The 24,054-nt window shown below is 36.9% G+C and overlaps 3 protein-coding genes across 7 annotated transcripts in view; all 3 read right to left on the bottom strand.

Moving 5' to 3' along the window:
* Positions 1-96: 96 nt before the first annotated feature.
* Positions 97-1,633, bottom strand: LOC132548782 (oxidized purine nucleoside triphosphate hydrolase-like). Its single transcript, XM_060212677.1, has 3 exons — positions 1,482-1,633; positions 952-1,097; positions 97-372 (listed from the first exon to the last, which is right to left on the bottom strand). Exons 1-3 carry the CDS (start codon positions 1,631-1,633, stop codon positions 182-184), a joined length of 489 nt encoding a protein of 162 aa, XP_060068660.1. The 3' UTR covers positions 97-181.
* Positions 1,634-6,079: 4,446 nt separating this feature from the next.
* Positions 6,080-12,006, bottom strand: LOC132548761 (enoyl-CoA delta isomerase 1, mitochondrial-like). Its single transcript, XM_060212645.1, has 8 exons — positions 11,978-12,006; positions 11,440-11,562; positions 10,500-10,624; positions 10,115-10,261; positions 9,727-9,822; positions 8,159-8,178; positions 7,676-7,854; positions 6,080-7,159 (listed from the first exon to the last, which is right to left on the bottom strand). Exons 1-8 carry the CDS (start codon positions 11,997-11,999, stop codon positions 6,984-6,986), a joined length of 888 nt encoding a protein of 295 aa, XP_060068628.1. The 5' UTR covers positions 12,000-12,006; the 3' UTR covers positions 6,080-6,983.
* A 935-nt stretch (positions 12,007-12,941) lies between these two features.
* LOC132548770 (trinucleotide repeat-containing gene 6C protein-like) overlaps positions 12,942-24,054 on the bottom strand; it is a 28,199-nt gene continuing 17,086 nt past the window's right edge. For 2 of the 5 annotated variants that reach the window (XM_060212660.1, XM_060212659.1), the window contains exons 10-17: positions 21,606-24,001; positions 21,077-21,349; positions 20,271-20,423; positions 19,730-19,819; positions 19,352-19,409; positions 16,512-18,182; positions 16,186-16,250; positions 12,942-15,710 (exon numbers count right to left, since the gene is read on the bottom strand). In XM_060212660.1, the coding sequence (XP_060068643.1) occupies positions 15,189-15,710; positions 16,186-16,250; positions 16,512-18,182; positions 19,352-19,409; positions 19,730-19,819; positions 20,271-20,423; positions 21,077-21,349; positions 21,606-24,001 (5,228 nt within the window). In that variant the 3' untranslated portion in view covers positions 12,942-15,188. The remainder of the gene's footprint in view (positions 15,711-16,185; positions 16,251-16,511; positions 18,183-19,351; positions 19,410-19,729; positions 19,820-20,270; positions 20,424-21,076; positions 21,350-21,605; positions 24,002-24,054) is intronic. The other 3 variants (XM_060212661.1, XM_060212662.1, XM_060212663.1) reach the window with 3 other exon arrangements.

Raw genomic sequence — 24,054 nt, 5'->3', positions numbered from 1 at the left:
CTTAACTAAGATCCATGATATCCTTTAAATAAATGAAGAACGTACGATGAGATATCCTCAAAATTCCATGGGTTATGATCACTAATGACCTGCAGAGATAGTGAATTTTGAGGATGATGTGGAGACATTGTATATTGTTCAATTTATTGACATATTTTAAGCATGACAAATGACTATTCTATCAGCTTATAACACTGTCTTTGATGTTTTTCGTTTCTTCGAGGTCGTATTTTATAATTTTGTCAAGTCCTTCAAACACGAAATATCCAGAGAACCTTTTACCACTTAACAACAACGGAAACCAAAGCACATCATCCGGCCACATCTGATCAAATGGGAGGGACTTTTCTTCAAACCATTGCGGACGCATCTCTGTCAAAATAAATATGTCTTAATACAGTACAAGATGGGGGGATGTAATGAATGAAAACATGGATATGAGAAAACATGACGATTTTCACGCCTCGCATGATCAAATTTAATTTATCGATCTTCTCTAAAGACATTTACTTAAGAAGTAAACAACAAGAGCATTTAAAAATACAGGTAATTTTCATCGCTCGTATATATTCGTAACGAGACGTGGAATCATTACCAGCACAGTACTGTACAAAGATAATAAAATATCATTCGATATAAATTAACAACACTTTATGCCAAATCTGCATCATGCAGCTCTTTTGTCCTTTTGAATTCTCATAAATGGTGTCCGAGAATTTTTAAACAATTTCAAAATCTGCCAAGCAAGTAAAGAGAATGTCACCACCCCCAAAATTCGTTCAATTAAATAAATTCCGTTTATCGGATCATTTTAATGTGCAGAACCGTTACAACTATACTCGAGCAATATAATCGGAGGACCGAGAGACAACCCGGCGATCTCAATCAACAGAATACAAAATTTAGACTGTCAAAATCTTTTCCAAAATACATCAAGAATTTCTTTCTCACCTTCTGTTTCTTTTGGTTCCCCTTTAAAATTATTAGAAGTAAACACATGTACTTCTAAAATCTGTGGTTCACCTAGAAATTCAAACTTCAGAAGTCCTACTTCCTTCAAATCATCGCAGACTATACACGATTCTTCAAGTAGTTCCCTGAAATAGAATGTTAAAACACCAAGTTTCCCCAGCAGTTCTGTACGAAAAGTCAATAGTTTCTACCATTTTCACAATCCTGCCACTTCATCAGTCGGGAAGATAGATAAATATTTAGTAATATAAGTAAGGAAGCTGTCTCTATTCCTCCCCACTTCATTCGTAAATAACACTTAAGCTAAAGGAAAACAAACACTTCATTTTCAGCTGTAAACAACAAATACGGTAACAGTCGACTATAACACGATTATGTACAGCTAGATGTACACCGATGTAAGCTGCAACAGGCACCATAAACAATTACATAACAACGCAGACTGATCTTTTTAATTTAATAGATTACATACATATAATGTAAGCCTCTTCTCCCTCATTGATATTCACCTTCTAGCGGCAGCTTCGATAGTTTCCCCTGGCTCCACTTTCCCGCCAAATCCATTCCATCGCCCAACACCAAATCCTCTCTTCTTCATTCCAAGGAGGATCCTCGGTGCTTGTCGGAGCAGTACCAGCGTCAGCAACTTATTTGAGGTCATTTTTCTTTTGGAAATCTGAAAATAATCCACAAAGTATTGAAAATGTACGTGGCCTCGGTGTGTAGCAACGTTGTGCAGTACACAAAAAATACACCATCTTCATAAGCATTGTTAGCTTGACCTGTCAAATGTTTATAAACGTAAACAAGAGCAGTCTGGTACCACCCGGTATCACCAGAAGTAGTTCAGTCGGGCTTTTCCGGACCGATGAAAATGTTAATATGAATAACAGTATTACGTATGTGAACATTGGCATTAAATTATCATTTTAGAGATAGATATTTCCGTCTATAACTGGACTTACAGGCCACTGAGCACGTTTTCATGACTTTTGCGTTCAAACAATAAAAAACTCCTTCTGATATTTACTCAACTTTGAGTAAAACATGGCGTGGAGTAAAACTGGCTTTATTATCCAAAACGTTACCAAATCGTCGAAGTATTTAACAATAACAAAGACCACGTTTTACCTACCTTTGTGGTTTTCACTGACAAAAGAGCGGCAACTTCATGAGAGTAGTTCCCCCTGAATCGCCAAAGTTTAATTGAATTAAATTCTAGCACAACATCCGACGAATTCCCTACCCACAGTCCATAGATAAGTACTTTATGGAATTCATGTTTTTGTGCTTCGATCCTTTACACCAGACTCAATGGTTTAGTTTGTTAATAATTTATTTAGTTTTTTTGTCCTATACAATGGTCATTTGTATAACCCCATTCTCACACCACATCTCTGTTATCGGCGGAGTTTCAGCTCTCATACAGTACTAGTACATGTTTATATGTACCCAGTTTTGATACTTAAGATTTTCATGATAAAAAGTCTAAATTAGGATAAATACACAAACACTTTTTAACGTTCACACTGGTATCGTCTCGACAGCGGTTCCGGACCGTTATGTATTTCGGAACGGCCATTTCGTCGAGCCGTATATGAACTATTAACCTTTATGACCTTGTACTCGGATAATTTGGTTGCTGTAACATATCACACTTCCAGAAAGAATAAAAAATGTGATTCAAACCATTCACCATAAAATATTCGCCAATTTTTTACCAATTGAATACCACTTGAAATTTTACAATAATACAGTCCCGTCTGGAAGTACAAAAGCTTCTCAGGACAAACTGTCAAAAGCTCAGAAGTGTGCTGCCAGATTAATTTGAGAAAAATCAAATTTGGAAATAGATGCCAATTCAAAAAATGTATAAAATGGTATGGCACCATAATATCTCTCCAGTGATTTTACTTTGGCTGAAAATGTTCATTACAAGGCAGGTCTTTAGTAAAAATACTACCAGTAATGTTACACTCTATGCTGTATTAGCCTGTAACTATGTCAATTTTTAAACTTTACTCTATTAGTATGTATGTAAAACAGAAAAAAAAAGTTGTCTTTTAATGATAAACCTAATTTTATGAACTTTTGTGCGTTCTGTGATATTTTTAATCATGTATCTGTGATAAATGTATAATAATCCTATAATTATGTTGTGAACAATCATGCATTTTTACATATAACATGTTTAACTATGAAGAACACCCTGTAAAAGATTAGCCATGACTTAACAGGTTCATAAATCCTCCTGAAATAAAGTCTGTTATTATTATTTTAATCTAAGGCAAATTTGTGCATTTTTCTTATTACACATTACTACATATCAAACATCCTCCCAGAAATGATGAGATGACCAATCCATCAATGGATATTCCCATGTTTGTTGTCATCTGTTGACCCTGGCTAAAAGGCAATGACTTCTCACAATTGTTTGGGCTATGAAAGTCCAAACATGCACAGATCATACAGAAAAATATTGCAAAACATGATTTTATCTTGGAGACTGAGAGATGAAAAGTCAACTTGATTTAAATAGTTATAAACAAGAGGCCCACAGGTCTTGATGGTCATCTGTCAACAAAAACTTTCAGCAGGGAGAAGGGTTATTTTTACTGCTTTCAATGAAATCTTACTAAAAAGCTGTTTTCCATTATGCAGATGGTAGTTTTGGTGAGCTGTAGGGAACTGTAACAAGTATTGTCTATTTTTTGACAGTAAAGTTGGATCTAAATCTCCCTATCAAAGTTTTGACAAGGTTGAAAAATAACACTTTGTTGGCTACCTTTCCTTAACATTCCTACCAGTTTTTAGCTCATTGGCACCAATGGAATTTTAGAAGTTAAAAGTATATTTTTCAAGATGGTGGCCATCTTGGATTTCAGACATACCAGAAAAATAACAACACAGGACCATCTCAGGATCATTTCATGCAACTTTGAGCTGAATCTCAGGGGTGGAACTTGAGAAGAAGTATAAAATGCCAAAAGTTTACGCATGGCGGACGGTGATGGACGAAGCACGATGGTGATAGGTCATCATGACCCTTTGGGTCAAATGACATAAAAAGAAGTTTACCAAGAAGTATAACTCATGTGAGAAAAAGGGTCAAACAATAAATGCTTGCATTAGAAACCTTAGAAAAGGCGCACACATAAACACAGATATCCACCATTTTTGAAACATGGATGTATTTTTATTTTATCATTTTTAAAGAAAATACTATTGTTTCACCGGTCAGTTTTCTTTGAATAAATCTAATAGTATGAACACATTTCAATTCATTTATATATTTGTTTGGTGGTAGTTCATCGACATAGCATAGCTAGCGTGAAATTAATCTTGGAGTGTCCGAAAATAATGCGTCAAAGATATCCAGTTTATCATTTCCATTAAACCTTACTTTTATTTATTATTAGTTAGATTTATAGTGAAGTCGATCTTTTCTTCACTATGTTTGTGTTATGAGCTATGACTACACTCTATATACTCATTATACTTGCTCCATTAGTGGCGTGTAGATTGTATGCAATAAATTTAATATTACGAGGTGCTTTTATTAATGTCTTATTACATGTACAAATCATTTACTGTAAAACAAGATCCCAAATAGGCCTGCATAGGTCATCTTGTCTCCAATGCTTTTTCAAAAGCCAAATACCAGCTTGGTAATTAAATTCTTTGGAAAATGATGTTTGGTTTTATCCCAGAAATCTACCAACCAAATATAAAGAACCTAGGCCTTTTGGTTAATCAGAAACTGTTAAAAGGTTTCAGCATATTTCAACCCCATGACCTTGATTATGGATTGAGGTCATTTTTTATGCAAACTTTGTTCAGTAAGGTCTTTTTTTAGGAAATTTTTTTCAAGCTTCATACCAGAAACCTTTAAGCCAAACAGAATTATTCTAAGCTATTTTGTTAATAAGAAGTTGTTTTAACATTTCTAAATTTTTATAAAAAAATTTTTGATGTGTTTGTTCAGGTAGAAATATCGTGTCATCATCTGAAGCCATGGACATGAAAATGTCAAAATAGCCACCACGGCTGATTCAAAGTATCGATGTATCAAAGATTTTTTGGTAGTACCTTAAACTTCGAAACATCATAATTTTTTTTTGATTACTGTTTTGGGCTTCATACTAGCGAAATAAAAAGATTCTGGACAGTTTTCTCAATCATCAGATGTTTTAAAGGTGTCAACAAAATATGATCCCTGTGATCTTTAATCTAGGTCAAGGTTATTTCTTTTTGCAAACAATGCTGGGCTTTATCCGAGGAACCGTTAAGCCAAATATGATTCCAGTGATATTTTATTTGAATTACTTTTGTATCTGGTCGCCAGACTCATTTTCATAAAAAATTTCAGCTATTAACTACTTCTGAAGCAGTAAGTGGATAAAACATCCCCGATTTTTAATGTACACTTTTACTTTTGATCCAAAAATCACAAAAGTAGAAAAAATTTCTGATATAGATGAAATTTGTTTTATAGACATGAAAGTGGTCCAGTTAATGGTTTCTGGTAATCAAAGTTTTGACCTAGCTGATATTTAATTTGAGATGGCTTCCTATTCAGTTTTTGAAAGCATCCTTACAGCTACTCATTAAGGTGTTATTAAGTAAAAAAAAATGGTTTGAATTAAATAATGCTCCTTTTCATATTCTAAATGGTAGTCAGCACTTGCCTTGATATCTTATCATAAGTCTCCTGAAATGAAAGTTATATCAAGGCAATATATCCATTCAGGAGTTTTATATGTAACCTTAAATTATATTAGGGTCCTTCGTCGCCTGTATAACCCAATTCAGAAAAAATCTCCTGTGTATGTGGTTTCTTCTAATCATACAACAAACAGTACTTTTAAATATATAAAAATTTTGAACATTCATGTTACATACGATGCATATTTTTTTTGGACATAACATTTAATTAAAAAAAAATTGTACAACAAAATCAACCTGAATATACAAAAACACTTTCATCACAACCAACGTTTGTTGCAGTCCCTAAGCTCATTCTGCATAATTGGCATATGGAAAGTAATATATGAAAGTGTATATGTATTCTTATTTGCTATATCAACACAAAAGTAATTTGCCTTAGTCTATGTACAAAATATGATTTTATTCATCAATAACTTATTTCATATACATTGTGTATCACATCCACTCTACATAAATGCTTGTATTATATAAGACTTATTAAATGACACCATCGACTTATTATATAGTTTTCTTATACAAAATCAATAGTCTGTTTTTTTTCCCCCAAGAAATAATGTAATGGTTCATATCAATCCAGTGCAATTTGGCCAGTAAGGATAAAAAGTTATGAAATGATGTTAAAATGAACTACACGCGTAGATATGTTTAACGTTAAATGACAAACATCAGTGATATCATTCCTGGGTCTCGTCATTGTTACTGACAAAACTGGTTTGAAATAAACTGATGCAAAATATAAGAAAGGAAATCACACCATGGATCTCAAAACTGGATACAGTGGCCTGGTCACTAGCCCCGAAACTAAGTGACATGATGTGACATTTGTTGAATTCAATGTCACTTTTTCTTTACTCAAAGAACAGTTATTCTTTTAATCCCTGTATACCTCCTGGCAGCTTCAGCTTGAGAGGCAAAACCACATAACAACATAAAACTAACTCAATGTCAAATAATGTTGTACATTCTATAAGAAGTATGGTTACCATAGATTCTACAACCAATAAATAACAAACATGCCCACTGGTTTGTTCACATGTTTTCTAAAGTTAGTCAGCAATGTCTGACCAACGAAGAGACCAACTCCACACTTAACACAACTTGACCAATAAAGAAAATGGAAAGATTTTACCTGCAGCAAACCAACTTTTAAGTCTTTTTAACCCATTAATCATGGGCGTAACAACCTGGATATATGTTATATTACATACACATTTATGACAATATTACATACACATTTATGACAATCTGATACAGAATGTCCTTTTGACGTGTATCTGTATTTTCTACTTTTTCTGTTGACTTTTCTTTTTGAGCATTTCTAAGTACATTCCCAAAGACTTCTGCACTGAATCTCTGATTGCAAAGTTCTTAAAGTTAGCAACGTCTTCTTCACGTTTAAGTCTTAGCTTTTCAACTGTCTCTCTCCGCATCATGTCCTTGCTGAGCTGACGGGCTACCTCTGAAAATTAAATTTTTTTTACAGTTTTATCAGGGTAAATATACTTATTAATTAGTTGGAAACATGGTTAATCCATTATTTATCACATAACTGGCTTGTTGTATCTTGTCACATGACTATGTCAGAAATATAAAACACAGGTGTAATGACAATATTATGATGCTGTTAACAAGTCACGACTTGATGGCGTCAAATGATTGTCTCTATAGTGAAAAATATACCTTCTGCATCAAGTAAGTTAAATTATTTGAGAGTTTTCACTTCTTTCTCCGATCTTCAACTTGTGCTAATATCATGTGGAATTTATCAATCTCGTTAGATTATTTGATATATCATTTGCCTAAAGGGTTGTAATGGATCTAATTATTGAATTTGTTTAATTAACTCTGTCTTACATTGACACTCCTGTAAGAGCCTCTATTTATCAATGCATATTAGATTTATCAACTTTATAAAACATAACCACTGCTAGGATAATACAAGTAAATATGAAATATCTTCAAATGATATGCTGACCTGGAATTTTCAGATACTGCTTCATTTTCTCCTGAGCTGCGGTGTAAACCTCATCCTGTGGTACAACCTTGTCAATAAGTTTGATGCCAAGGGCTTCCTCCGTGCTGTACATGACACCTAATGTGAGGGCATACTCCGTTTCCCTGTTACCTATGACCCCATACATTGTATCCTTGAACCTATAATAAATAATGTTAATCAGCAACATTTTTCAGATATTTTTATCACGTTCATGACAAGACAAAAAATCAATGTTATTCATCCATGCTATGGTGAGATTCTACAGTAGAATTAATTTTGTGTGACATTGAACATAATGTATTGCTTAGAAACTTCTGAACATGTATTCCAGGAATTTAGGGTGTTACATTCTGGTGGGTCAAATAACTTGTATGTGTTGCTTTTTATTTGTTGTCTCTCTTTTGACCTAGCACCATGGAAACACATAATGCACTGTTTTGAAGGTATATGATGAAAACTCACCAAAATGGGGCGACAATACCCTGAAAAAAAAAAACCAAACAAAATAAAGTATAACTTATTACGATACACCATATACTGATAAGAAGTCCCTACAATTACAAGATCTTTACATCATTCCTATCCATAGTCAGTTCGTGGGAATCACTTCTTACCAAATTATTCATTAAGTCTAGAGTTGGTACCTCTGAAAAAACCTCAAGTCCTTGGGCTGGAAAGATATTTGCATGAAAAGCCTTGAGATACCAGAGTTCACAAGCAAAACATGTCCATATAATTCAGCAAATTTGTAGAAGAATTGCATGTGTCCCTGTCCTTGCTTTGTATTTAAAATGACAGCAGGAATACAGAAGAAGTAAGTATTGTGATTTCTAGACCTTAGAAAAAGAATGAGATCATGAAATAATGTAAAATGATAAAAAGTTTGACTTAAATTTAAGACAAGATAACACAAAACCTGACATTATCCCCCGCGGCCATACAAAGTATTAAAATTGAGAATTTCTACTAGAGAACTAGCTCAAGTCTGTACTAAGTTTTGAGTACCTTTAACAGTTAGAGAGAACTTGTCTGAAAAATGAACTTTTTGATTTGGCTTATCTGTTTCCATGGTAACAGAAAAAGTACTTCAATGGACAGCTTCTCCATAACAAAAGATAAGACTAGCTCAATAAAAGTTTTGAGTAATTATCTTGAACGATTTTAAAGCATTGGTCCAGAAAAACTGAAATTTGTGATGAGGGTTACCTGTTTACATGGTAACATAAAAAAAAATTTAACTAGGGCACTAAACTAATTTATACACAAAATTTTGTGGAGTGGAGCGGAATGGTTTCGAAGTTGTAGCCCGGAAAGGAAAATTAATATTTATTTTGTATTTTTTTAGTATGTTTCAGGGCTCTCACACCCCATTTTGGGACTGGGGCCCGGGCCCAGGGCCCTTAGAATTGGGAAAAATAATGGTGTCTTACTTTGAATTGGGAAAAAAAGATACTATTTTGCATTGGGAATGGGGCCGAAATATGGCAGATCGAGAACCCTGTGTTTCCAAGGTAACAGAAAAAAATTGACAAAAAATGACATGTCGTCAATAGCAAAAGGCACAACTAGGGCATTAACTTAATATATACAGAAAGTTTTGTGAAGTTGAGTGGAATAGTTTTACAGTTGTAGCCTGGAAAGGAATGTTAACACAAATTTTGTGCTTTTCCATGGTAACACAAAAAAATATATAAAAAATAAAATGTTGTAAATAGCGAAAGGCGCAACTAACTTAATATATACAACAAGTTTTGGGAAGGCGAGTTGAACTGTTTTGAAGTTATAGTCTGGAAAATGGATGCACGCAAAGTGCCCAAATTAATATCCCCTGCAAACACGTTTCACAGGGGATAATTAGGAAATAGTAGTGTAACACAGGTCATTATCTATTTCAATGCCTCCGCTAGGAATAAAACTTGGGACCCCTTGCTTACTAGTCTGGCGCTCAACTAACCGAGCTAAAGAGAAGTTCTCCATAGCCGAGTGGTATATTGCGGCTAATATCTTACTAGGGTTACAGAAGGACTTACCAGCTGAGTTTCATTGAGTCCAATGGTGTAGTTAGGAGCCATTATCCGGTAATCACAACATGTGGCGAGTAGGCAGCCTCCTGCAGGACTGTGACCCTGCAGAAAAACATAAATAATTCAGATAACTTGAATTATCTTGTATTTAAAAAGGATTTTGGGAAAATGTTTTGTCGTCTGATGCTGTCAAGTCATACTACTAGGCCCTGATGACAACATGTACTGGATTCTACTTTGTGAAATAAAAAAGGTTACAGGAGAATATTAAGAAAACCTGAATAGTCATGCAGATCACTACGCTGTGTTCTAGGAAGCAATCCCTGGCTACCAATGAAAAATTCGAGTTAGATTATGTCGCTAAACCAACAAGATGCAGAAATGCTTCACTCACATTAATAGCTGCTATGGTTGCCATTTTGGAGCCATACAATCTAAGCCAAACATCTTGTAATGATCTCCAAAACACTTGCAATCTTTCCACATCGGGTTGATACATTTCAAGAATGTCCAATCCAGCACAGAAAATCTTAGGTACAGCCTATAAAAGTAAATGAGATAAATTAAGGTTAATGGAAATCACAAAAGTGATTCCTGGATATTAGATTTACAAATCTTCTGAATAACAAATTTCAATATTGTAAACAGTCAATAAATTACAATCCAGGAAATTATTCTTATAACATATTGTCTTAGTTCCAGAATACAAATTTACATATAAAAGTTAATTTTTAAATTCTAAGGGATGAAATTATCTGCAATGAACTTCTATTACATACTGAAGTCAAAATGAGTCCTTTACACTTTTCATTCTCCAGTTTCTCAAGTGCTATATTCATACTTGTGAGATACTCTAGATTGAGACTATTGACAGGTGGACGGCACATTTTCATAGTAGCCACCCCTGAAAAAAAAAGTTTAAAAGAGGCTGATATGAAATAACAGTACACATGTGATGTACAAAATGTCATTCAAACTACAATAATAATAATAGATATGGGCAGGCTTATTACCTGGCATTGGCTTATTGCTGGAAAACAATGTATTTTAGGTCTCTCATCACAATTTTGACAACATGGCTACTTTTAAATGACAAAGCAAATTTCGATATATGTTTTTCTCATAAGTTTACTCCTGATAACACCATTTTTGTATGTGTGATAAGTCTGAAATTTCCACAGATTGACATCAGCTTGGGTGATACCACATCCCTTGAAGTGATATCACACCCCATCTCAATTTTTTATATTCTGCCACTTTCGCTTATCATTGTCTCATTTAAACATAAATATTTCTGGTCTGAAAGAATTTTATTTTAGTTCTGAAAAAAAATTCAATCCAACTCAAATGGTGCCTTTTCTGTACTGGTTTTCCTTATTAGTGATACACCTGCAGCTTTTGTCTGCGAGCATAAACAGCTTAGCATGGCTATCTATAAATATCAGTAAATAGTGTCTTATTGCTGTTGATTAAATGCTTTATCTCAAAAATTGTCTTTGTATGGTTTGTTAATTCTAAAAAAAAAAAGTATGATAAATGGCTATTAAATCACAATTTTTGATATCACATTCCTAATCAAGCCTCGAATCCTGATATCTGTCCTCAAGCTTTGGCCCTCTGACTGACATCAGGACCCTCAGGCTGATAAGGGGTGTGTATTCAAAATGGTCATATAATCACTCAATATTTCTAATGAATACTAACTTTAATTTTTCTTACCTGTTTTGCTGTCAACATCTATCTGTAGAGCATCTGTCTCTGTAGACATGAGCCGGACTGTTCTCCCCCTCTGTATGGTGGGTATAGCGCAGAGTCGCGGTAAGGCTCTGCATACCTGCATTCCTGTATACAGCAAACGAAAGAAACACACATCGTGTATTAGTTATGTTAACATACACTGGGAAGCAAGGAAGGACTAGTAAGCCTACTGCATCAATCAGTATGAGAATCTCGAGCAAACTCTTGCCTGTCCAACCACTTCGATTAATCACCGGCATCAAATAAAACAAAAAAGATTTGTAAATTGTCAAGGGTTGTACATCTTTAACTCTGGCATAGCATTGGACTTTGACCTCAGCAAAGCAAATTCAAAACAATTTTGTTTACGATTTTCGTTATCATCTTACATGACACTTATAATGAATTTAAGACGTGCATTTACATATTCATAGTTTATTTATGGCACGTGTAGTATATTAACCACTTTTAAATAATTTTGATGTTGTCATTAAGCTTCATGTTATGTCTTTATACCTACCGCTCGTCCACAAAGTCGCCATGTTTTCCCCGAATTGTACCGGCAAAGGGAAGCAACCGTGTTATTTCCATGTGTCGATATATTGCGTTATGATAGACAATTTAACACAATGAATCAAATTCTTATTTGTTTGTTCATATATTTTTTTCTGTAGCTGTATATCATTAACTTTTACTTAATACGAAAATGAAGTAGGCCTTTCAGTCTTCTTCACTGTACTAGTACTGTAACTCGCTGCTTCATAAAACAAGGTCACATAAAGGACTGTCATCATGTCACCCGTACTTTCGTTTAGTTTTAGGGGTCTGCAATTAATATCAGTACCTCATTTCAAAATGGCGAAAAACTACTTATATATGATTCCTGCTAATTCAGCTTTATTTCACGTGTAGAATGTCCTATTCCTGCGATCGTGACCTGTTTTACAGACATTTGTTTATTATGTACTTTACGATTTGATATAAAAATTTCATTACAAGTCGTCGAAGGTATGGCATACTTCCATCAAGACTGATTGTTCATAAATTCTCGTCATTGGTAAGCCAGTGATTATGCCAAAGGTCACAGGTTAAAACCCCACCACTGTATGTCAACTTTAGGACATACCTGAAGACAGGCTAAATCAGATGCCAGTATCATTGTCAGTCATTTCATTATCTGTAATTCACAAACCTCTGTAAGGTTATTATATTGTATACATGAATATGGTAGTCTTCTCTGGGACTTGCATACTGAATTTCCTAAAATTGTCATTAAACACCAAGGTCCATTTTTTTCACCTTAATTTTTGTAACCTCTTTATTTGGGCCACAAAACTGAAAGCACTTGGAATAATTTCAGTTAGTCTTCAGCTTTAAACAAGATCGTTGTAGAATCACTTCAGCATGTGAAGTGTACTACATCTTGTTGCGAAACTTGTCTACATTTTCAACACACTGAAGAACATATCACTCTTACAACTCAATCACATGGTAAAGTTTTATTAATACATTTCAAAGCATGCTACGAGCACAATATACATGTCATGTCAAAATGTAATTTTTCTATCACTTTGAGGATAAAAAAGCTGCCTGCCGATCAATCTATCCTAGGATATCAACCAGAGCTTTGGCAATCTAGTTCTCCAGGCTTCTCCTTATCCACTTAATACCATCATCTATGTCAAACATTTGGTCATATAAAAGCAGAGTTCTTGTAAGTACTTTACATACATACATCTTTATATTTTTTTATGATTTTTTTTAATATATATAACTTTCCTCTCTTTACCTTAAATACAAATGGAATTAACAGGTACATACATAATGGTAGAGTTACCAATATCATTGTCTCCAATGGTTAATAACATACTTAAACGTAATTATAGCATCACTCGGCGAGTCAGGCCTGGTACATTACTATTTTGGGGGTCATAACAGGCTTTGACATCACCATAATGGAATCACAATACGCTATGAACAGAAACTTTTGCCATTATAATCTTATTAGTCCATCTGAGGTCAACTACTTCAATTTATCACAATGTACAAAAAATAAAATGCTGCTGACTCTGCAATTTGAGAATTCTAAAGACTGGCACTACTACATTAGCATGAATCCCATCACCCAAACATGGGGCATAGAACCAGATCATTTTGATACAATGCCATAGGTAGGTATCTATATATTAAAAAAGAGAACAACATACAATCTACCAACAAAATGCGCTCATCGTGTTCACCATTATGCTATTCATAATTATACAAAACATGGAAGTCAGGATGTTTGGGCGGCTGTGTTCAGACAATACAGCAGTAGTTGGTCTTCTGATTGTTTCAGTAAGCAAGCGAGACATTCAAAACAATTCACTTGAAATAAGACACATTTTACGAATTAAACAAAAACAGTCATACACTATTTGTGAACATATAATATAAAACGAACACTTTTCATGGATTCATCATATAACTTACAAAACATGATCAGTAACATTTGTGTATCAGTATTTTTCTTGATAAAGAGTGGGCTAAAAATTTGGTGGGTGAGAAATGTATATAAACTCTGGTTTACACAGTATCACCTGTAGTAGCACTAAGAGGGAACAAATTACAGGACACCCTGTACTTGTTTGCAAAATCACAACATTCTGTCGCACAATAGAATGATTGAATATAGATATTATGGGGGGAAAAAACAGCACACGCTCTTGAGCAAGCACAGTCACACAACCCAAAAAAACCTTCAAAGACATGAACAAAAATATGGCTACATATAAATTATATAGCAACAAATTGTCATCATTATTGTATCATTATCATAATAATGAAATGTTTGGCCAATATAGATTATTAATTAAGGAATGACATTTCAACAATTCAGTTTAGAAGACAAAAAGAGAACGCCAGTCCACCTTCAGACAGACTTGGCAGTGGACTGTACAATCACATTACATGGAATATTCATATCATATATAGTCAATAATAATCACCGTGTGTCGACACACACACTCGGCTGAACATTCATCAACATTTTCTACAACTACATAGTATTATAACATAAATTAAACTGATTGATATATATTCATTTTCAATATCACAGTAAAATAACCTGCAATACAACAACAGGTTCATCAATCCAAACATCATAAAAATAAATTCACACATACCCATTTGATAGATATTTTATATTTTTTTTTGCTTTTTTTTCTTTGTTTAAATACAGTACATTTTACATACATCTGGTTGCATTCATATCTTTGCATTACAAAATGGCAATTAAAGAAGTCATGAGTGACGGACATAAATAAAAGACTCTTACAAACATGAAATCTGAGGTTATTTTGTGCAGATGACTTAACCTTCATCAGAAGAGTTGCCAGATTTTGGTGAGAAACTATCCAGACTACCTGACAAGAACAAGGGAATTCTGAAAGACTTAAAAATACTTCATCAGAAGTATGAAAAAATAAAAATGGGCTTTACTTCTTTGAAGCAGCAAGCACCAAAGTATTTGCATCAACTCTGGTGTCTGGCAGTCTCACCATAGAACCCAACAACTCGAGAACACATTTGATGCTTATCTAACAACTACAATAATATTAATAATAATGAATCAATAATAATAACACTATTGGAATACTGCTCCCACCTCTGACTAACCCGCATGAATTGGAGATCACACACGACATGGGAGGGAAACCACATTTAATAATATAAAAGAAAACAAAAACAGTTTACATGGACTCCCCTAACATATTACCAAGCAAACTAGCACTGTGGTCTTCCATACCCCATAACCCCCCACTACCCTGTCCTGACCCTGACCCAGCCCCTGCCCCCCACATACTATTACTGTTATGGATCCCTGGAGCCATTGGGACTACTGATGGTGTGGTGTTCCAGGAGCCAAGATCCCCCACACCACTGGTAGAAACAGACCTGCCCATTCCCCCTCCTCCAACAGTAGACCTGTACTGCTGTGACGGTTGTTGTTGCTGTTGCTGTTGTTGAGACCACTGACTAGGTTGAGAAGTTGACATGGCATTCTCAGCAAATCGTGCTGCTTCTGCTTCCGATACAAATTCCGCTACTATGGTTGTGTTAGAAAGAACGCAAGTGTTAAGGGACTTTTGAGCTTTGATTGCTTCCTCCTTTGTGTTGTATCGTACAAGTGCTTGTCCTTGATTCAGAATTAAATAAAACCAGATCAAAGGTCCATGCTGTAAGCAAAGAGTGCGCAGTGTTGATCCATCAATCTACAAAAAAGAAATAAAAGAACCATTAAAATAATTTTCATGATCTTTAATACCAGAAATTAACATGGCACTCAAGTCAGGTTTCAACTAAAAAGACAACAATTTCTAAATACCCTCTACACTTTAAAAAAAAAGTTTACAATTCAATGATCCTCAAATATCAATTATTACAATTTTTCACAAAATGAGCAATAATTCAGTGATTCAGTGGCTACCTCTTTAAGATGAAACATTATGGTGTTTAAGATGCAAGAGTTTTACATAACAGGCAAGATATTTGTCATGATTTCTTGAAATTCAACATCTGCTGTTCCTCATTAAAATCAGTACTGTAATACGGTACCAAACAATCTTTCCCACTATCACTTCATTTCAGTCAGTAGAGAAAAGCATCAATATAATTTCCCTCAATTGTCATACAAAGGTATTCCAATGTGTTACTTGAAACTATTTCCATGATCTCTTAAACTATTACCTGTGGAGTCAAGTTCCGCAAAAGCAAGCAATTGGAAGGCACTCCCATCCAATTGCCAGTACTTCCTGTAAAACAGAATCAACACAAATTGCCATTGAAAAATTGAACCTTGCTAACATCAAAATCACATAAAAAGTGATGCATCTTTTTAAATGCTATTTTACTGTTAAGAAGAACTGTTTTATCTTGCATGCAAAGCCAAGAACATTCTTTGTCAAGACTGAGTCACATTAAATTACCACTACAGAGCATGAACTATTTGTTTGGTTTTAATTCAGAGTATGCTATACAGCTTACTTTTTAAAAATAGAATGCTTGATATTCACCTGAACCGGCCCAGGAATGCTGGCGGTTGACTCCACTCCAGTTTCCTCCTGATTTGTTCTGTTGGATCAGTCCTGGAGGAGGGCGAGAGGCATTCTTTGGCAGAGGAACGCCCCAGACCTCATTTGAGAAAGAGGTTGGAATGACATTATCTACACCACTCCAGGATCTACCAATCTGCTGTGGATTTTTTGTAGACCATGAAGGAGACTCAGATGTGCTTGGACTGGTTTTAGTGAGAGAGGACAGGTCATCCTCTTTAGGAGTACTGAGACTGTAGGAGCGGGAATAGCTTCCAGGTGTGATATGTGGATCATCTTCAACGCTTTTAGAAATGCCCTGCCATGGCTTCCCTGGTACAAACTCTGGAATGGAGTCATTGAGGTTCAACGTTGAGCTAGCAGAGGTTGTTTTTGGAAAGTCCTTCCCAGTTTCTAATGCAGCGGAATCCTTACCAGTAGGCATCTGACTACTAGTGGTGATGGAACTGGTAGAAGGACCTATGGCACTTGGCCAATTCTCAGAGGAGGATGAGACAGTTGGCATATTTGACCACGTGGGATCTCCTCCAAGGTTGGCAAGTCCTAGGTCTCCGTAACGAAGGTTTGGGGTGGATTGAGATTGATGTATATTGGGCTTCGAGCCCACAGCTTTGTTGAGAGCACCATTTTCGGTGGGTTGAGTAGAAGTAATAGTAGATGTTGAAGGGACATTTTCAGAGGAGCTAACAGGATTACCATCTTTTTCAGATGTAGAACGTCTCCACTGACTAAGTTTGGATTGCGGCTGTGGCTGACTTGTAGAAATGGCAAGGTTATTAAGATCAGTTGGCAGCGTATTAATAGGATCAGCTTCCTGTTGTGAAAGAGTACCAGCAGGCGTATTCTGAGGCAAAGCAGTTGGGGTCTGTTGCTGTTGAGAAGGCTTCATAAGCATTTTTTGTGCCTCTGAAATTTGGCGTTGCAAATGGAGAATTTGCTGTTTGATGGCATTGATTTTTGTGTTGATCGAGTCTAGTTGTTGTCGTTGTACCATAGGGTTTAGATTCTGGCCCATCTTGTTCTGCTGTAAAAGCTGTTGCATGGTGATATGTGACTGTAGACTTTGTTGATGTTGCAACAGCTGCTGCAGCATGATCAGCAATGGGGGTGGCAGCTGTTGATTCAGCAGCTGGGGACTGATGAGTCCAGCCTTCACAGCCAAGTGTAGCTGCTGGAGGATTTGTTGTTGTGCCATCTGTTGTTGGACAGCAGCTTGATTTGGAGGGGGAATGGACCCACGTGCTACCATACCCTGAGTTGGAGGGGGCATTGGAGGGGGAGCACTCATTGTTTGCTGCTGGACTTTGAACTTTTCTTGAATGTGTCTTTGTTGCTGTGGCATTATAATACTGGGATTCATATTTTGACTAGATTGTGTCAGACTAGGTCCCTTCATAGAATTGGCAATGAACTGATTTGGTATTTGAGATTGAGCATTTGGAAAAGGAGTATTTTGCATGGAATTAATATTAGGCACAAATGGATTGCTTTCCGACTGAGTATCTGATATGTCATTATGATCTGTTGCACCTATGTCCATCCCAGGCAGTTTGGGCTTTGCACCATCTGGATGGAAAACATCCATATCGTCTCTTTTCACAACATTAGCACCTTTTTGTTTGTAGAGATCAGCTACAATGAAAAAATGAATAAATCATAAATATATAAAGAAATTGGAAAAAAGAAAGCAATTAAGATATGTACATCTAAATTACCTACAAGTTTGCACCATTATTCAATAAATTTTACACTTCCTTAAGTGTGTCCTTTGTATCAGTTTAATCAAATACGTTTAAAGTGAGTCACTGAAGGTGATGTCATTAATTGTGATTTTCTATAAATAGTAACAGTGACCTCAACCTTGGATCCTTGAAGTATTAACTCATATGAGGTATCTAAAATCTAAATGTTAAGGAAGTAGCTAAATCTAGAAGACCAAGTATTTGGATTGAAGTCTTGAAGCAAAATATATTTTTTCTGACACTGACAACTTTCAGTAGTTTATAAAACTGACGCTGAAAGAAACCAACTATTTCTTGGTGAAAATACAATTCTTAGATGAAGTTTAGGTCTGGGTGCACTCTTCACCTTTCAAGAAATGATGGTCGGAGACTAGTGTTTCCAACAGTAAAGTTTATTAGGACTACCACTTACAGAGCCAATTTGAATATCTATATCATTAATTAAAAAAAACACCTGACATACAAGATCCACTTATTTAACAGTTCTCCACATTAAACAACATTTAAACACAACTAACTTTAACAACAAGAGATCCAAGAGGTATCTTGGAGCCCACCATTGTTAGATCTTTATTTGCTCCCTGAAAGTTCGATCTTTTCCCTTCTTTTCTGTTTTTGCTCTTAATGATAAGACATTTACCATACATTTGCAGATGTAGCAATAATAATCTTTATCTGCTAAATCAACCTGGAAGCCATTATGTTTATCTGGATCAGCTCCAAAATTACATGTGCACAACTAGAGACCAAGAGGCATACGTATGAAATTTTTCAGCACTTAAGGAATAGGGATATCAATCTTTACCTGGTAAAATCCAAGATGGCTGCCCGTCAGCCTTTTTGTTTTTCTGATCAGAACCAAAATCAAAGGAGCACAACTAGCAACCAAGGGGAACCTATATTTGCAATTTGAGGAAGATCCATATATTACTTCTTGAGAAAGAGCGATTAACAAAAGTTCTTGACGAACAGACAGACGACAAACCACAGACATAGGACGACTTGAATAGCCCATCATCTGGTGATGGTTAGCTTAAAATTAAAGAAACTTTAAATTACCAAGTGCATGATTCAAACTCATGTTGTTGTTGATCAATGCATGTTGGGCTTCATCCTTCTGCAAGTATAATGTTTAAATAAGAATATTATCAATTGCATGTACATTCCGCTTCAGCCAGTTTTTTGTTTACCTATAACTTTAATACAGAAAAAGAGAGTTGTTAACTATCAATATTTCAATGTTCTTAAAAATATGAATTTCCATGTCTAACTTATTAAATCAGCAAATAAATACCATATGACAATCATATTCATTTTATTAATTTCAGCATGTGTGAAGCAAAAATCAGCAATTTACATTTAATATTACTGTTTTACCAAAGGTACAATTACATTTACATGTCTTTTCTAAACTTTACGATGTTTAATCATGTTTACCTGAAAACCCATTTCCATTAACTGTTGCAGCAATCTGCTGCGCATCTGCGGCTGGTTCCCACCTCCTGGGAATCGGCTCGTAGCACCACCCTGAAGTGGTAAACAATTGTAAAAATGTATATCGGTGGATAATTTATTCCCATAATAGGACAATCCCTCAGAAAGAGGAACACATTGTTTCAAGACAGATATTTCATTTCAATTAAAGCAATAGCCAAAATTAAGATACATCATGATCACATCAATCACAGATTAGTTTACTTCTATTTTCAGAACATTTATATTTCAATTTTTCAGAAGTGCTTTCCAAGCACAATGATTCATAATTCCTCATTAACTCAACAATTTACCAGTCAAAACATGTGACAAAATAACAAATACTATCGAGATGTCTAATGAAGACTTATCTTTCTTTTTGTATCCTTGATGTCTCAATATTTTGAGATTACAACAGACCTGTCACCATTAAATATTCTGATGCTGGTGATGGAAGAATGTAGAAAGGTGTTTTGGGGTAAAAATGTAATAAAATTGTCCTTACTGAGTTTATTACCTTTACAAGATTCCTCCTCCCAAACTTCCAACCTGAAGCACTACTCCAAGAAGAGTTGTTTTCCTGAGTAGTGTCATTCCAGGTCCCCATATCGGCATCATCAAAATTGCTAGAACCATCCTCGTTCCACATCATATCATCCTGTGGAAATAAAGAAAAATCTTCATCAAATACAGTTTAAAAACTGTAAAGCCATATGAAGAATTCACCGTTCAATGACAAAGTGTCAGCTCATCTTCCCTCATGGCATCCACTGGACAGGAGATCAATCAACAATACATGATATGATATTTGCAATTCAATAGCACTTGCCTTACCTGTATTTCCAAGTAATTGCTCCACAGACTTTAGACTTAGGCAATAAAAATCCCTCACTTACAAATATTTTTGAGATTGAGATGAAAGGGTGGACCATTATCAATGAAAATATCGGAGTTATTCAGTTAAAAAAGAAACAATATTCCCACTCATCTCAGTAATTTTTTCTCTCTTTAATTTGAAAAAAAAAAAAAAATATTCAGTATTAAAACTGCAGAAAATTACAACACAATTTTCAATCCAAAAACAGCATTCCTAGATGATGCCCAGTTCCAATAAAGGGAAAAGTTTTAACTGTGAAACAAAACATTAATGAAACAATAAACAACTTAACTGATGTTAATATAAATTAGGTAGATGGCATTAATCAAGCTGTGCAAGTTAGAGGTGCTGGGCTCGGGAATGGGGTGAGGTGAGCTGCAGGCTGGCCTAGCCTCAACTTCGTTTTTAACCCTGCCCACAAACTAATTACTTACCTTCCTATTATCAGACTGGTTCCAGATCATGTCTTTCTCGCCCCAGTTGAAGGATTTTGAACTAGAGCCGGATGGGTCAGGTGGGTTGTTCCAATACATGTCAGCCCCGTCCGGCCCCACCCAGCTGGAGAGGGAGGTGGAGGATGGTTTGGGATTGCCAATTCTTACCTTTCGTTCATTGGGGTTCCATTCTTCTCCCCAGCTGGAGGATGAGGACGAGGTTGATTGCTTGGGGTTCCACTGACTTGTTTCGCCCCAACCACCAGCTCGAGCCTGCAGAAGACAAGCCAATTGAAATGCCTGCTATCTGCTGTATATATAGGGCTCAAGTAACAAGATATGTAAATCATTCTGATACAAGTACAAAGTGCTGATGAAAATTGATCATCAGCTATAAATCCAAATATATTATTAGTCTGGTAAGAAGATTTATATAGAGATAGGTTTTTAATACAATACCATTGCACAGCTTTTCCTTCCTTTGACTAAAGCCTAATAGTTGGACACTTAAATGAACAATTCGGCTCACCTGCTGCTGTTGGTTCCCTACCCAGCGTCCACTTTCATCTGCCTTCATATTTGGTGGTGGGTCTCCCCAGCCAGAAGCTTGCCCAGGCTGTGGAGGTGGTGGTTTGCTTCCGCGGTTCCATTCATCAGGACGACCTTGCATTCCTGCTGGCATTCCTCCTGGCATTCCTGTAGGCATACCTGATGGCATACCACCTGGCATACTTCCCGGCATACCTCCTGGCATTCCACCGGGCATTGCCCCAGGCATCCCACCTGGCATACCTGTAGGCATTCCTGATGGCATACTAGGCATGGGCATCATGTTTGGATTATTTTGAGAGTTTGGTGTGTTTGGAGTATTTTGTTGATTTGGAGGAGCATTCCAGTTGCTAGGGGGCTTTTGCATGTGTCCGGCAGAACTGTTCCACAGCGAAGTGCCATCATCCACTTCTCTCCTTCCTTTAGTGGTCTCACCCCAGGTTGATATTGTTCCAGGGGGCTCACCAGCATTTCCCCATGATCCAACTTCGACTTTGTTGCCCCACTGACCAGATGCTTGCTGACTAGCTTCATTACTACCAGGGCCTCCCCACTGCCCTCCTACAGGTTTCTCTGGCTTTGAAGGTCCTCCCCAGTTACTGGGGTCCCTAGGTTTCGGTGGGCCTGTCCAAGATTTTGGATCAGATCTACTTGCATCCCATTGCGCAGTTTGAGGATTCGGGCGAGGAATAGCACCAGGGGGAGCACCACCAGGAGGGCCACTGCCAGGAGGCCCACCGCCAGGAGGCCCTCCAGCAGGTGGACCACCACCAGGAGGGCCATTCCAGGCAGGTGCGTTATCTTTGCTGGCTTCCCATATTGCCGTTCCACTGTTGTTGTTCCACATATTGCTGTTAGGGTTCTTTTCAGTTGCAGTGGGAGGAGGTTTCCTTTGAGTCTTGGGTGCTTGACTCATGTCCCATGCTGTATCTTGGCGAACAGGACGCTGACCCCATCCATCATGGCTATCTATTGCACGTTGAAACTCAATGTCAAGAGGATTATTATCTTGAGATGGCTGTGTCTGCACCGTTACATTTTCATTAGAAGCACTTGGATTTGATGAAGCATTGGAGGGATTGGTAGTAAGGCCTTTCCCAGCTGCCTCGGCCCAAGAGGTAGGCTGAGATCTGGGTGGATCTGGATTTTGCCCCGCACCTTGAGTTGCTCCAGGCCATTGTTGCGGAGGCCCTTGTTTGGTAGTAGGAGTTGAGTCCCACTGACTACCACTGGAGGGTACGGAATTTCCCCAGTCACCACTGGAGCTTGGATTTCCAGACCAGCTATCTGGAAGTTTGGCATCTCCTTCAGCAGGTGGGGCTCCCCATCCACCAGCAGCAGATTCGCTTGACTTGAGTTGTCCATTATTGCCACTGCCCTTGCCTGCATTAGCTGCATCGCCACCAGCATTATTAGCACTTCCTTGAGACTGGGGTCCAGATCCAATGGAACCCCATGCCAATTCTGCTTGAGACTTCGATGAAAATACTGATGATGCAGACATGCCATGAATACTTTGAAATGCACTATTATTAGAACTACCCTGCTGCTGTGGTTGCTGCTGCACCGACATAACAGAATTGTTTTTTTGCCCTGGTTGAGACACAGTAGCAGAGGCAGATGTCTGAGGTCCATTCGGTTGAAGAGCACCACTGCCCATCTGTCCTTGCATAAAGTTGCCATTACCACCATTACCACCACCAACTATGGTACGAGGTGTTGATGATTGCTGTATTTGCACTGTATTTTGTGGCCTATTCCCTCCTTGATTTTGACTAACTGCCTGGGGGAGGGACCCAGGGGCGGCACCACCAACACCCCATCCACTTGCAGTTGTACGGGATGCAGCAGTGGAGCTAGGGACACTTTTCAGATTCATTTGGTTTGAGAAGTCACTACTACTTGTGCTTTGCACATTAAATCCTTGGTTATTCGAAGAAAGACTTGTGGAGAGTGGGCTTGTCCAGCTCATGGAACTGTTGCAGCTCACAGAGCTGATGTTGGCAGCTGAGGAATTGGGTATACCTATTCCACCACTCCAGGTGCTGGAATCCATTCCATTGAAGTTGGGTGTGCTCCATAAACTGGAGGCACTTTGACTATGAATGGCACTTTGACCTGAAGTTTTGTCATGTGTCTGGCCTTGATTACTCGAAACAGATATCACAGATCCCGATTTCACAGAGGCATTGTCATCACCATTTTCAGAAGTACTCTCAGAATTATCACCTCCAATAGATGGCCAGGCCTCCTTGTCGTTTCTGTCTACAATTATATTTGGTTTGGGAGGTTGCTGCCAATCCGTGACTGAACCTAAATCCGGAGCATTTCCCCAATTTGAAGTATCATGTACAGTTCCATTTGCAGCAGCTGTACCTTCAATAAATTCAGGAAACAAATTGAAACATCTCATCTTCTAATGTAATCAC

This window comes from Ylistrum balloti, unplaced genomic scaffold (assembly GCF_031769215.1).
Source record: "Ylistrum balloti isolate Yb309-2 unplaced genomic scaffold, AGI_CSIRO_Ybal_v1 Utg370026, whole genome shotgun sequence".
Taxonomy (NCBI): domain Eukaryota; kingdom Metazoa; phylum Mollusca; class Bivalvia; order Pectinida; family Pectinidae; genus Ylistrum; species Ylistrum balloti.
The sequence above is the reverse complement of the archived record's forward strand: the minus strand, read 5'-3'. Positions and strand labels throughout refer to the sequence as shown.

What these genes read in the sequence shown, in the direction of transcription:
- LOC132548782 (XM_060212677.1), bottom strand. Translation starts at nt 1,633, where the DNA reads ATGACCTCAAATAAGTTGCTGACGCTGGTACTGCTCCGACAAGCACCG. An exon ending in ATCGAAGCTGCCGCTAGAAG is followed by an intron (nt 1,098 to 1,481) that starts GTGAATATCAAT and finishes ATTCTATTTCAG; the next exon opens with GGAACTACTTGAAGAATCGT. An exon ending in GGAACCAAAAGAAACAGAAG is followed by an intron (nt 373 to 951) that starts GTGAGAAAGAAA and finishes TTATTTTGACAG; the next exon opens with AGATGCGTCCGCAATGGTTT.
- LOC132548761 (XM_060212645.1), bottom strand. Translation starts at nt 11,999, where the DNA reads ATGGCGACTTTGTGGACGAGCG. An exon ending in AGATGTTGACAGCAAAACAG is followed by an intron (nt 10,625 to 11,439) that starts GTAAGAAAAATT and finishes TTTTTTTTTCAG; the next exon opens with GGGTGGCTACTATGAAAATG. An exon ending in GACTCAATGAAACTCAGCTG is followed by an intron (nt 8,179 to 9,726) that starts GTAAGTCCTTCT and finishes TTTTTTTTTCAG; the next exon opens with GGTATTGTCGCCCCATTTTG.